Source organism: Syngnathus floridae, chromosome 13 (assembly GCF_059516105.1).
Source record: "Syngnathus floridae isolate MCC-2025c chromosome 13, RoL_Sflo_1.0, whole genome shotgun sequence".
NCBI lineage: Eukaryota > Metazoa > Chordata > Actinopteri > Syngnathiformes > Syngnathidae > Syngnathus > Syngnathus floridae.
Window position 1 is genome coordinate 11112850 of NC_142425.1, and position 14738 is coordinate 11127587.

The 14738-nt window shown below is 46.1% G+C and overlaps 1 protein-coding gene across 3 annotated transcripts in view; it reads left to right on the forward strand.

Annotated features, from left to right (window-relative positions):
- plpp3 (phospholipid phosphatase 3) overlaps nucleotides 1–14309 on the forward strand; it is a 25181-nt gene extending 10872 nt beyond the window's left edge. For 2 of the 3 annotated variants that reach the window (XM_088395234.1, XM_088395232.1), the window contains 6 exons: nucleotides 6006–6163; nucleotides 7994–8086; nucleotides 8157–8344; nucleotides 8481–8538; nucleotides 10353–10529; nucleotides 12773–14309. In XM_088395234.1, coding sequence (XP_088251360.1) covers nucleotides 6006–6163; nucleotides 7994–8086; nucleotides 8157–8344; nucleotides 8481–8538; nucleotides 10353–10529; nucleotides 12773–12901 — 803 coding nt within the window. In that variant the 3' untranslated portion in view covers nucleotides 12902–14309. Of the gene's footprint in view, nucleotides 1–5612; nucleotides 5768–6005; nucleotides 6164–7993; nucleotides 8087–8156; nucleotides 8345–8480; nucleotides 8539–10352; nucleotides 10530–12772 lie in introns of all 3 variants that reach the window. The other variant, XM_088395235.1, reaches the window with a different exon arrangement.
- Nucleotides 14310–14738: the final 429 nt, after the last annotated feature.

The following is a 14738-nucleotide window of genomic DNA, read 5'->3' on the forward strand; positions in this document are numbered from 1 at the left end:
GAGTTTTTAATTGCCTGTGCGGGATCTTGGCGAGCTTAGAATGTTGTTACTCCCACAGAAAAATAAGGGCTGGGAAGCTTTCTAGACTTTTTTTTATTTCAAACACTCTGTGTGAGTTTACACATACTCTAGTACAAGTGGCACAATCTGCCTTAAAGTCTGTTAGCTTAATGCTAACACATAATGGGAAATGCCATCCAAGGGCTAAACGATAGCATTGGGGCGTTTTTATGGGAGGGGTTGAAATAGATTAATGAAGACATTTGTGTCGATCAAGCTGCGTGATATGAGAAGTAGCAGCCTATCTATGCACGTTTAGTCCTTCTAGCTGCAGCGGCGCTCACCAGATAGCAAGCTGCGGTCCTCGTGCATGCTTGTGGTGCACCATGCTGTCCCAGCCTGGGCCTCCCTGCTGGTACACAGGACTCTCTTGTCTGTCACTTTCGCTTATACGCAGCCGGCTACAATCCTCTCTATGAGTGTGTGTGTGTGTGTATTGTGTGGATTTAGAGATGCTATGTTTGGGGTGCAGGGGGAGGGTGGGACTTTTCACTGTTTCACAGAGGACAATAAGCCTTTTGATGCATCTCGGAGTTCCTTTGTTTGGCCTAATGACAACCAACAGACTGAATTTTAGTGGGGTGGGGGCGAATAAGTGAATGAGAGAGAGAGAGAAGCACTCAAGGCCACCTCATGATCTATCAATAGTTTATTGTCACGCCGAGCCCCCCATTGTTAGTCTCGTAGCGCTTATCTGCTGGGCTGTGGCTAGCTCTTGGATGCTAATCAGCTTTGTATCTTAATTGGAGAGCACATGACCTGATTTGAAGCTTTTCGTTTTGAGTGCATGGGTACTTTTGGCCACCTCTGCTTGAGTCTTATCAAGTAAACATACAAAGGAGAACTCCAAGCTGTTGCAGAGATCGTTCACACGGGGGCTCCGGTTTGACACCAATTGTCTCGTCGTGATCAAGGTAATGAGGAGCAGATGAGAAAAGCAAGGAATGCCTTGAATACAGGCGTCAGGTTTCAAAGACGAGCCTCTCTCTTTTGTCCCCTGGGGTAATAATACCATTATGGCATCAAGCCCGATGCGGCCCCGCTCGAGCCGACCCCCCTCGGGGATCTGCTCAGATTTCCCCGTTATAGAAGCAGCTGAGCGCCTGGCCCACCATGCTTCTTAAAAGAGCCAGCAGCAGTATGTGTGTGTAATACTCTGGCTGTCACTTGAAAGTGGCTCCGGATCTTCACCCGGCCGACTTGATCGATGACATAGGCGGCGACATTTAGGTGATTATTTTGCAGTGAGGCAGAAGTGCCAGTTTCACATTTTCAGAAATGGGGTCAATATTTTAATGTTAGTTTTTATTCCTGTGAATCAAATCTCTCTGAGTAAGCACATGCTGCTCTAGCGGCCCCTCGGTAGGGAGGGGCAGGATAGGGATTCACTCTGTAGACCACTTTGCTGACCTCAGCCACTGAGCTACTGACCCACTGCACTGTGTGAGTGTGTGTGTGTGTGTGTGTGCATTTTGTGTCTTTTCATGTGTCACACATCAGATAACAAAGGCTGGATTTACACTGCATGGTTCAAGTGACACAATTCCGACTTCTCCGTTTCCCAAGCGGCCTTGTGTTGGGTTTCACGAATGATTTGATTTGTGTCACTTGAAATAGACATAGAAAAAAGATATAGACATTAAATTAGCCAAAGAAGCGTAGGACCTCATTGTAGAGTGTTGATTATAGTACAGCAAGCCGACCACAATGAATGCGTGCAAATACGGCCTGGGGTTTGTTTGCAGCAAGCTGGCTTTGGAGCATCTCAGAAATGTTTGCGGGGGAAAAAATCTTTGCAGACACCGCCAGTAAGACCACAGTCATCCACTCTCGACACCCACGTGGGCCCACACAGACACAAGAGCGACACAAGCACGTTACAGTGGAATTCCAAAGCTGCGCTGTGTCACGTAACTCACCTTTAGCCTTCCCGGCCGGGGTCTGCTCACTCGCACTCCTCAAAGTCCATACTCAGTGAGTCGACTTAACCTGAAAATGCAGATTAGCAAGATCAACTATCGTGACTGTACGTCATAGGTGTCAAACTTAAGGCCCGGGGGCCGGATACGGCCCGTCACATTATTTTATGTGGCCCTCAGAGACAAACTTCATGTGTCAATACTAAAATGCATTTGGCACTCTTGCTGTAAATGAAGGCTAACAAAATGGTTCGACCCCGTTAGCTATAGCATGCCGCTTTGAAAACCACAACTGTGGCTAAGTACACCCACTTATGGTTGAAACGAACATTTCACGTGATTTCCTACGGACTTTTTACAGTTTCCTAGTCCCACGCTGTCATGTTATACACTTATTGAATAGCCGCACACAGAGGCCACTTGTGAGTGTTTGTTGACTTAGTTTATGTTGCATTGAGAGGAGAGAGACTTTGAATTGGAGGAAGTACGTCGGGTTTCCTCAAGAGACCGGGGTGGGTCTAGATGTAACCGATCAGAACACATTGTGTACATATTGCGTTTTAGTCGGGATGAAAGTGTTGTTTTGTTAAGGTTATTGCGTTATTGGATCACCTAACCTTCTACCCAATTGTTGTTTTCTTCTCAGATGTCCCGTTTTGAGAGACAAGACATACCACCCCCTCCCGTGATGGCTGACGTTTACCCACGTTTGCTATGATCGGGATATATCGTTCTAATTCTGCTCTTGAAATCCGCTAAATCCTATTAAAATGTGAATAGCGGGCTCAGAAGGGCGCTTACTCAGAGCTGAAGGCTGGCTCCACGAGGATATTAGTATCAAACGGAATCCAATTGGAACAATAAGCCACGAAAGACTATTTGCAATTCTCCTGGGAAGTACCGTTGATTTAACGGAACGGCGTTAAAGAACATTGTTGGCAAAGTTTCTGTGAGATTCTATTCTCTGTAGCCGATCTATTTATGGAACATTGGTACCTTAGATACACCACCGTGAGTTGATGCTGGATTATGACTAAGACCGAAGGAGGATTTAAAGTTGTTGTTTTCTTGTTTGCATGTCAGCACACAAGCCTGTTATGATGCCACATTGTTAAGGTAGAGATTAAAAATGGGAAATAAGGACTTGAGTCTTAGGGTTTTACACACACAATCAAATTGAGCCGAACCGACAGGATAAAACACAGTCGTGTAGCCTATTCTTGTTTTCTTTGTGTCTGCAGGATGAACCGTTTGAGACTTGGAAGGGAGCCGCATCGCTAATCTGCTCTACCAAAATTAACCCCAAAGCCAATCAAACGGGCCTTGACTATGTCATCTGCCTCACACGAGCTTTCAAAGTCAACAAACACGGTCTCTTAGTGTATGTTAGGGAAGAATAGTTATGCAGGAACGGGGGCCCTCACTTTTTGAGGATGAAAACTCATTTTCAAAAAAATCACTTTGAACTACAGTCCAGCAAACAGGGAATGCTGTAATCTCCTTTTTTCAGAGCAGGAAGCATGTGATTGGATTTTGAGTGAATGGCAGTCACACAGGCCTAAAGACCCAGCCGTGACCTGTGCATATAAACACTTCAAGCAGCCGGAGAACATAAAAAAAAAAAAAAACTCTCTGCCTTGGCCATGGAGGCAAGTCATGTCAAATGGTCCGCAGTGGTTTCCTCTCACGAACTTAAAGAGAGAAATGCATGGCCGCATCTGATAAGACTAATTGAACTGTTCCCCGACTGGACCAGCCACCCACTCCGTGCGTGTTTCGCCACTTTTTTTTCCCAAGCGATGCCGTGAAGAATTACGGCGCCGTCAGAGAAAGCTCAGACCACAGCCGCGTTCTCCTCATCTTTTGTTTGCAGAGCTACCTCTGTCACATCGCTCTTCCACTCAATTCAGGTCAGCAGGCCTTCCGAAGGTCACTCACTCAAGAAGTGATGTTTCTTCTCCCTGCAGACACGAACGGAGGAAGTTAAAGCACATATAAAGATTTATATCTTAACCAGTTTATAAAACGTGAGAAACAGGAAGGAACCAGAATTGCACCCACTCTGAGAACAAAAACAAAACTTTTCAGAAACTGGTCGGTGGCACCGCCGACCTTGGCATCTCGACACATTCCGATACAAGAGAGTCTTTCATTCATTGTCAAAAGCTCGCTTTCACTTTCTCTTCACTGAGTCAGCTAGCGAGTTTCCCATGGTTAGCATGTGCAGCTGTGTTTCTCATGACTCTTAAACCACTAACCTTCTTTGCCTCCTCAGAATTACCATAAGAATCCACCCCCACCACCCTCACACTTGAGACCGATTCAATTCGTGATGAGTGTTTACCTCGCAACTGGATTTGCGTTGAGCTTTAACGCCCGCGAGTGTTTTCACTGCTGCCAAGTTCATTCAGGCATTAAGCTAAACAACTCACATAAATATCCGCACCAGAATCCTGCAATTGCCTTTCTTCTCCTAAGTCACCATCAAAGTCTGGCACAAGCTCCGAGTGAGCCCAGTTCCAGGAGGTTCGCCGTTTGCTCAAGTGGTCGTACCATCTGCCGTCCTTTGACACATGGACTGCAACTTTTCTTTGTGACTTTATAAACAATTGTCCCAAAAGGCTAAAGAGCTTTAGATAATCAGATGGAGTTTGCCATCAATAGATGACCTCATCTAAAGACTGTTTCTGTGGTTTAAAATGAGATGTATTGGTCAGAGGTGGGCCAAACTTGTTGCAGGGACTCTGAGTTGTTTCCAAGACTGTCTTGATTTAAGTCCGATCCCTGCACCTGCTGTGGTGTCATTATGGTAACAAGTCGAGATGCCTTTCACCAACATCATCTGCAAGCCACGGACTACACAAGTGGCTTGGTCATTAAGTCAGTGGTCAGTCTGACACCTGAGGCAACACATTCTTGCCCCAAGTGGGAGCAGATGTCAAAAGTGGCTTTGGATCCGTTTTTTTCTTCCTCTCCAGACATGGTTACTGGTGTGTTTTGAGGACAGGCCCTCTGTAACTCAATCTCCAGCCCTTCCCGTCAGCACTGAGACGAGTTCTTAGCCTCATTAGGTGGCAACATGCAAAGGGGGGAGGGGAACCTCTGGTGTTGACCCTAATCTCAAAGACACGTAGGAGAAGGGGTGCCTGGCGTCGGATGTCAGCGGGTCTTCGGGACGCCTCGGTGTCTTCGTCTCCATCTATTTCTGAGTCGTTTGCAGAGCCAAACATGCTCTCATGGGTAAAAATGTTCCACAGTTGGGTGGGCTTGGATATGTTTGCCTTCATATGCAGTCATTTTAAAATTCCCTTACGTTTAATGCCAAGGTTTGCACGCCAGGATTTGGGGGATTTGGTTTCGATGTCTTTTGTGGTATGTGAGCTATTCATCCATCCATTTTTTTTAACGCTTGTCCTCGTTACGGGAGAGCTGGAGTCTATCCCAGATGACTTTGGATCAGAGATGTATAATATGGTAGCGTTTGATATGTCCGACAGTGATTGGACAATCCAAACCTTCTAATTTGTTTTCCTTTCAGGCTACAGGTGAGTTTACAAGTAGCAGGTGAAGCTTAGCAATGGAGATGCGTATGAGTGTGTCATCATCCATCCATCCATTTGTGTGTGTGTGTAGCAATGCTGCCCAGCCTTGTTCTGCACCGTACCTCTATTCGACCATACCAGAGGGGGTTTTACTGCGGTGACTCCAGCCTGACGTACCCCTACAAGAACAGCACCGTGCCATCCTCGGTGCTCACTTCTGTTGGGTTGACACTGCCTGCGGTGTCTGTAAGTGGCCCAACCCCACAAGGAGCGCTCCAATCCGCATTGGGGGAACCGTGGAAGGCAGAAACGGGAGAACATTTTGACTCTAAAAATTGATGGCCACCCACTTCTGCCATATCCCATCGAGCCCCCCAGTGCCAGGGCGCTCCTTGTGCTTTCTCCTGTTTATGTCTGTGTCACTGACCTGGTGCTTTCTCTGTCTCCTTCTTCCTGTCTTGCTCTCCCTCTCTCTGTTTTGTAGCTAGCCTGCCTTTCCTGATCATTGAGACTAGCACCATAAAGCCGTACCAGCGCGGGTTTTACTGTTCGGACGAGTCCATCCGCTACCCCCAAAAAGAGGGCGACACCATTAGCGATGCCATGCTTTGCGGTGTTGGCATTCTTATTGCCATCATCTCTGTAAGTCGACCTCAACAACACCCTCTGTTAATTTTTATATCCCTCAACTTAAATGATAGAAGCTCCATTGTAGATCAATAGGCAGTGATGGGAACTTTGTGACTTGGACTGGTATCGACTGTTTTGATGACTTGACGAAAGCTAAGACTTGAGACTTAACTTGGAGACAAGTTAAAGACTCCGCACTAGATGAAGTATGTACATAGAGATTTGATATGTGAGATTGCAATAACCCTTCAGGTGACGTGACTTAAAGAAAAAAGACTCAGGACCTGCTTGAGACTTAACGCTGCTAACTCTGGTAAAATGAATTTTTGACATTTACAAGATCCCATCTCTGCCAATATGTTATCATGCATTCTATGTTTTACATGTCCTCCTTCCATGCCTCCATAATCATACTCCATCCACTTTGAATCATCCAAACTAATTTGCTCCCCCAAGAGAGTCGGTGGTAGCAAAAAATCCCCCATCAAATGTTTCTGTGTCTCCTCCTGCCAAACACCAAAGATTTTAATATGCATTTGAGAATTTGTCCCATTTGTCCTACTTGAGTTACTGATAGCCCGTTAGCGTTAAGTCTTCACTCCCTCGACTCCTGTTCCACAGAATTTGTTATTGAGAGGGAATGGAGAAAAAGGGGGGCGTGTCAGGCTTAGTGGAAACATGCTATAACGACATGCGGTGGTTTTGTATGTGTCAATTAGTGGCACGTGGTCGGGCTAGATGATCTTTGCAGCACAAACCTCCCATCAAAAGTTCCTAGCCAACACTATATCGCACTAGCTCAGCTCTTCTGCTTATTGGAACCAGGAGACGGTGCACTCGCGACACTTTAGCCTGTTACACGCGCATGTGTGGGCAAAGCTAGCGTGTCTGGCGCAGCTGTGCTCCATTAGTGGCGTCTGCTGCCATGCCGACGGCGGCGTTCCTTTAAGTCTATACCGTCGTGTACGCTGTCAGGGAATTCCCTGCTGCTTGCGAGTCCTCGGATCTCGGATAAACCCGGTCCCTGGCGGAGAACTCTGCACACAAATATGTGAGAAGACTCAATGTTCTTGTTTACAGTCCAAATAAATCGTTAAGGACCGCTCTATCTCCGCCGATTTACAGACAATAGGATAAACACCAATGTGTTTGTTTACCCATAAGTGTGTTTAGAAGACCGAACACACACTGCGCGAGCATAATACACAGCACGCAGTCGCTAGCACATCTGAAACCATCAGGTCAAAGTCAGAAAGTGAAGCCTTGTGGTTTTCATGATGGAGTCCGGCCAGCCTGTCACTCAGACACCCCCGGAGGTGCCGACGTGATTGACAGGCACCGCGGCTCGATGAGTAGTCGGGGTTTTAAGCCGCCTCAAGTACAGACGGAGTCTTTTCATGGGGCCCTAGGCTACGTCAAGACCGCAGCAATCACACGGGGGGGTTCCTTCACCCTAGCTAAGACCATTAGTAGCATTTAAACACCATCAAAGTCAAACCATTCATGGTAGAGATATTAGCCGTAGACTCGAGGATTTTGGTACAGTCGCGCTTTTAACTGTACGTAAAACGCTCTTTGTCCGTTTTGGCTAACCGCACCTAAAAACACACCTCAGGGGTTTCCTACTTCCACCACCTCGGCTTCCTCCATCTCCATTAAACCGTTGGTTAATTATCTCCCATCATATTCAAACTGCCTGAGGGAAAGGCAGGCCATGCTCATTGTGTGTGTCTTTGTGTGTGTCTTTGTGTTTCACGCATGAGTCCAACGTCATACCGCATGCTCTCATCTGCATCTCGTAAGTCTTCCGCCAGTCGAGATCAACCAATGTTCTTTTTGTAGATTGCGATCGGCGAAACCTACAGGATTCACCAACTGCACGAGGGGACCAAGTCCTTTGTAGGAAACCCGTACGTGGCGGCTTTGTACAAACAGGTTCGTCCTCGACCTCAACCGAGATTCCACGTAACGTTCTCCGCTAATAACACGTGTTGTCGTTCCGCAGATAGGCGTGTTTATCTTCGGCTGCGCCATCAGCCAGTCCTTCACCGACATAGCCAAGGTGTCGGTGGGTCGAATGAGGCCGCACTTCCTGGACGTGTGCAAGCCGGACTTCACCACCATCAATTGCTCGTTGGGCTACATCACCGAGTACACCTGCAGCGGCAAGGAGAGCGATGTGCAGGAAGCTAGGTGGGTGGAGATATCTGATGGTTTAAATCGTTGGCAGGACTATGGAAACCCGGTTCGGGTTAGCGGGTAGGATTTATATCACCACCTGTTTCTAATACTTCTGTACTAAACTTTATTGATATTTTTTTCTCCACAGGAAGTCTTTCTTCTCTGGACACGCTTCGTTCTCCATGTTCACCATGCTCTACTTGGCAGTAAGTTACTCTCAAATTTATATCTGGTCGGGGGAGAGGACACAATAAGATACCAAAATGCAGGTTGTGCCTGTCGTAGAACCGTCAGTAAAAAGAGCCAAACATGTGTTGGACAAATAGAAACAACATGAGCGTGATATTTGCGGTTCTGACCACAGCTATGTCGTTTACTCGCAACCCGGTGTGAAAACAGGGAGGGGAGGGGGGGAGAACGTATAAAACAAGCCCACGTCGTCATTCCTCCTCTTTTCTTGTAAGTGTGTTTTCATTTAACGGACTGGTTGAAACAAAGCAACAAAGGGAGAAGATGTTACGGGAATGGGCTTGGATGGCTTTTGGGAACCGCCAGACTCTGCGTGGCTTTTGTCTGACTCCACCGTGGGAATTTGGAAGTCTTATTTATTGTCATTCTCTGCAGATCAGACAGTTTGGGAAACCTTTTTAGGGAGGTGTGAGGAGGCGCTGAGATTTTGTGGGTTGTTTTAACACGGACATTCCACAATGCTGCTTCTGAAACAAAATCCGGAATCCGTTCTGGTTCCAAATCTATTAAATCAAGGTTTCACTGTCTTCATACAAAAAATAACAGAGTTGACCATAGTGAGCAAAACATGTCGCCATTTTTTTTCAACCTCACCCTCTCTCATCAGCCCTCAACAAATTGCCCTTTGAGTCGAGAGGTTTCGGATGTCGGCCGAGGACTTGCCAGCTCGCTGCGGCCGGCTCGTCCTCGCCCCGACTACCTGAGAACCGCCGCACAGGAAGTCTGCAGTCTAAACAATCCCCGACACGACCGGGAGGGATGGGAGGGATCCCCTTCCTCTTTTTCCGAAATAACAATGATAGAGTGTCCGAGAGGAAACACTCGGGAGTTTTTCAGGGTATACGCCTACCGGGGCACTCAGCTGCGGCTGTCTACAAATATTGTTAGCGTACGTCAGGATTTTTGGGCCGGGCAGACCTTGGTGGAGGCTTTGCCCACTTTGATGAGAAACAGGAAGTGAAGGATGTCTGAGGCACCTCATCTGACCTTACCACTTAGTGTTTTCAGTAAGTGTGGGAATACAGCAGTAGGGGTTACTTCATCGCGACCCAGAACGTCCTCGAGAGCTGCATCAATTCAGGATTCTACGTCAGTGTGTACGTTTCTGCGGTTCCGATTTTTTTTTTTTTTCTCCCTCCCTCTTGCGCTGATGTTTTTACAGCTGGCACATTGAGCCATGAAAGGAGCCCATCCAGGTCACGGGCAGTTGAGTGTGTGAAGCTCTGCACTTCTCCTCGGTCGCACTTCTCCACTTTGATTCGGTCTAGACTGAGTTGGGTTGTGCGTGCAGGTGCACGTGGAGAAAGAATGCGAGAATACGGAATGAGCTGGCGTGCGACCGCAGCCGTGGCTATGCGTCAACAAAGAAAAGTCCATTGAACCTCCATGTTGCCAATGATGACAGTCTGTTAGAAATTTATTCTCAAGAAAAGTCTTGTGTATGGCTTTTTTTTTTAAGTACCGTTAATAACTCTGTTTTGATCTAAGTCTCATTTATATCGGGTACCAATTCCATGGCGGCACACTCGTGAATTCAAAAGAAGTACAAAACAAAAATAAATAAAATAAATGATAAAATAATGAATAAATAGTAAATAAATAAATAATAAATGGCATAATTTTAAAAATAAATGAATGAATAAATAAATACAAAACTGGTAGTCCTATATGTCAGCTGAGCCTGGTTTCTGTTTAAAATGATTGTCATCTGCAGTCCTGCTTTTTATTCCTACTCGACAGCCATAGGTTAACTTGCTCCTCTTTCTTCCAGTTCTATCTCCAGTCCCGGTTCACGTGGCGCGGCGCCCGTCTCCTGCGCCCGTTGCTGCAGTTCACCCTGCTGATGATGGCGTTCTACACCGGGCTGTCTCGCGTCTCCGACCACAAGCACCATCCCACCGACGTGCTGGCGGGCTTCGTGCAGGGAGCCCTGGTGGCCTACTGCATAGTGAGTGTCCCACTTTCTTGCAAATCTGAGATCTTTACAATGATATGTAAATGCAGTGTGGGAGATGGATTAGTCCATACCATGAGATATCAAGGGGGAAACCATCATGTTGTCAGGCAAGCAGTGAAGTAAGGAGAAGGTCGTTCTCTATAATGAAGAACACGTTGCGAGAAGCTCGCTTCCTTTTGTGTCAGTGTAAATCTACACTTGGCAAAATGGGGGAATAAATGTCCCAAGATGATTTTCATCATCATCATTATCATCATGCAGGAGGGTGAGATTGAGCCAAAATTCAGGAGAGCAATAAGAAAGACGATAAGCCTTTGAAACAGGAATGAAGCTGTTAATTATTTCCAGTTTGGGTTTTCATTTTTTTTTTTTTGGCGCACTGGGCCCCTTGGCTCAACTCAGTTACCTCTGAGAAGACTTATGAACACACACACACAGTCGAACTCTACCTTGGTAGGGATTAGATTCATAAAAATTTCGCAAGAGAGGAGTTGTGGCGCCAAGACCGAGCTTGGCACCGCACATGCAGACACTTTGCCACCCAGTACGGGGTCGATCTTCTCGTGCTAGCAAAATTTGCTGCAATTATAATAGACTGCGGTGCTTGCGGTTCACTGAGCTCCTGGACAAGGTGACAAAATCTCCCAAATGTAATTTTGCGCAAAACGTATTGAAGTATATTTCTATTTACAAAAAAGTACACAGAAAGCAGCCAGACTAACGAGGGCGGAGTTGACTTTATTGCCGCCCCGAGGCTGTAGTTACCTCTTTAACCCGTCATCAAGCGGCAATAAATTAAAAAAAAAAAAAACACACACAGGGCAAGTGTGGACACATTCACATTGCTTGTCTTGCCCTTCATTTTATGACAGATGGTGACTGACTTTTTGATGATGATGAATTTAATCACGATTTGATGAAACACACAAAAATGATTTATGCTAAAGAAGGAAGTGGGATGGCGATGGCGGAATCCCAAACAGGAAGTGGCCCAAGCCGCTTACCTGGCACTTCCTATCAGACGGCGTGACCTACTTTTCAACACGGGGGCCAAGTGAGGTCGAGAGAAGCACATCCAGCAGGGAAGCAGCTGTCGGGGGAGAAAGCTGCGGCGTTTTTTTAGAGTTCATTGTCGCCGCTGTTGAGACATTTGGTCAGCAATTGCGAAGGAGGCAAGTTGGGGCTGCTTGAATTTAAAATTACACAACACGTCTAGTGGCGTATCACTACCCACAGAGACTTTAATTTCTTCATCTAATTTATTTAATCATTCAAAAGATATGAAATTCAAGTCTGAAAAAAAAATATATTGAAAACGTAATATCGCGAGTCACAGCCTATGACTAACACTTGCTGTACATTCACCTCCTGTGTGTGACGTGGTGTCCTTTTATGTGTCAGCCTTGACATTTCAATTGTGGTTAGGGCCACACACACACACACACACACACACACACTGGCACTTGCAGTAGTCTATACATACACAGGAAATGGCGATAAGTTCATTACCGCGACAGGTTCAAGGGTGAAAGTTCCCAGGTTTCGTCAACACAGCTGCCTCCGATGGGAAAAGTGTCTCAATGGCTTCCCATGACGTCTCGTGGACAGAAAGGTGGGGGGCGGTGGAAGAGACTTATGAGCCCACCCCCCTAATTGCAGTCAGTCTGCCATTTTGATTAACCGTCAATATACCACGAACAAAAATGAATGTAACAAAGACACTCTTTAGTTTCATAGGCAGCTGTGTGTATTGTCCGCGTGATGTCATCCGCCCGGCGAAGGTCACCCACTGAGGTCATGACACGGCCGCTGAATGTCACGGCGTAATTGGAAGGGGATTTTATTGTTCGAGCAAGTGCAGAGAACACTCAAACACTCAAGTCGACTATTCAGTGTTTTTTCTCGATATTACTTTCCACGCTTCCTGCTCGCCCGATGCCTCATTTCCTGTGTGATGTCATCCCGATGGCAGGAAGAGATTTCTCCTCTGCCATTCTTTGCTCTTCCGTCATACGGTGGGTGGTGGAGAGTAATTGGGGATTAGGTCAAATATCCATTTCATGTTTGGGTGAGCCGCACTCAAGTCACTTCCGTCTGGCGGATTAGTCACCTGCTGGTGCTCCAAATGAGAACTTTGTAGATTTTACTTGGATGATTTTCACAAGTTAGCCCCTCTGTAAATATTTCATTCTTGTTTCTCGTTATTTATTCTAAAATAATTTCTTTGCCGCCAGGTGTACTACGTGTCCGACTTGTTCAAGCCCAGGCAGAAGGCGACCCCGTCCCCTCCGTCGCCCATCAAGAAGGAGCTGCTGCCCTCGTCAGACATCATCGACAGAAACAACCACCACAATATGGTGTGAGGAAGACGGCCGCGCCTCCTCTTCCTCAGCCTCCCGCGACCGTCCGCGTCGCCGCTCACCTCCCATCGGACAGTAGAATGTAGCTAAAGGGCAATCTCAACAAGCGCACCTCCGACCCCTCACATTAATTCCCTGAGGAACTCCCATCCTGGATGCGAGGGGGCGAGTGCGGGGAGTTCACCAACAGATCCGAGAGAAATTGGAAACCGACAGGCGGAGCTTGAAAGAGGTAATAAAAACGACAAAATAATGAAATGAAGACACAAAAACAAACTTCCCGCAAAAAGGGAGAGAAGGAATTCTAGCAATGTTTACTCTCTAAAGTCTCTGTGGCCTTGGAGCGTCAGCAACAACAACTTCCTGAGCAACAGGAAGGATGAAAAATGTAATTTAAAGCACTGTTTTTTTTTTGTTCAAGTTCATTGACCGTGATCACCACTCGCCGGGAAAGCGGAAATCCGACGACGATTAATGCCACACCGGCCTTGCTCGTCGGGCTTTCTACTGAGCGCGCTCAGTGCGGCCTAATAACCGGGATGTTGCATTTATTTTAGATTTAGGTCAAATCGGGATGGGGGCTTGTTTTTATGTGGGTGCCCCCCACCTCCCTCCCTCCTGGCATCTACATTACCACAACATGATAAAAAAATATTTTGGGCTGAACCTAAAATACACTCAAAATCTTTATAAGCAAAACTTCATACATGTTGGGGGGGCAGGGTTAGTGTGATTGACAGCCAGTCTGGCACATCATGTTGGGATGGTTGGGGCTCATTCTGCTGGCAGGGAGGGGCTCCGACACACCCCAGTCACTCAACGTATGCGTGTGTGAGCATTATACGCTGTGAATAAACAGCCTCTCGTGTGTGTGTGTGTCGTGGTTCTAAAAAAAAAAAAACCTGTGGTATGTTTAACTGTCCCCTTTTCAATTCTCACACACTCACTGTTGCACATCTTCATCTCTGTAAAAGTCCGTCCTATCGCCTCTCAAAGCTGTTTTCCCTTCTTTTTTTATATATATATAGTATATAAAAATATATAAATAATGTATAGATCACTAAAAAAATGTAACTGTGTACATGTTTTAGATATATCCACTATGATTACAGACCTGTGTTCTTTGCAAAGTGCTGCTTGAAAAGCAACAGTGGACAGACATGTTTTGTTTGTTTGTTTGTTTGTTTGTTTGTATTTAGACAAGTCAACTTATTGTAGATTGTCATAATAACATTTTGTAATATGCACCCAGTAAATACATCCACAGTTTCTATTCAATCCCATATTAGTATTTTTGTATGGTCTCGCTGGTGTTTGTGTTTTGTACAAAAAAAGAAATGTTTTTGTTGTTTTACTGCAAAATGTACTTTGCTCTTCTACATGTGCTTTGAAATAAAAAGCTCATTATGAACACAGTTTGCTTCTCATTTCGATTATGAACTCAAACAAAATCATTCACTTGATTGTTTGTGATTGTGACCAAAAGAAACTTTGAAAAAGTTTGACATGTTTCCTTTCATGGACAGCAACGTTACAGCTGCTCTGAGGTCGGCTCAAAAGCAGAACCAATGCGCTGACCGCTAAACAGCTGGCGGCCCTGACTGGACTCGGCCATGCGTAGCTGTAATAGCCCGAGGCCCAGCGCCAGACCAGAGAGAGCCCCATGTTGTGGTCGTGTTTTTTGGCAAGGCACACACACGGCTAACCCGCTCAGTATGCGTTGTGCATGTTGGCTCGTGAGGGAACAATTCGTTCAAAAGAACGAATCTTTTCAGTGAACGAGTGATTGGTTCTTTTTTCAGTTCATATGACTTCAACCAGTAGGTGACGGTAATGCACA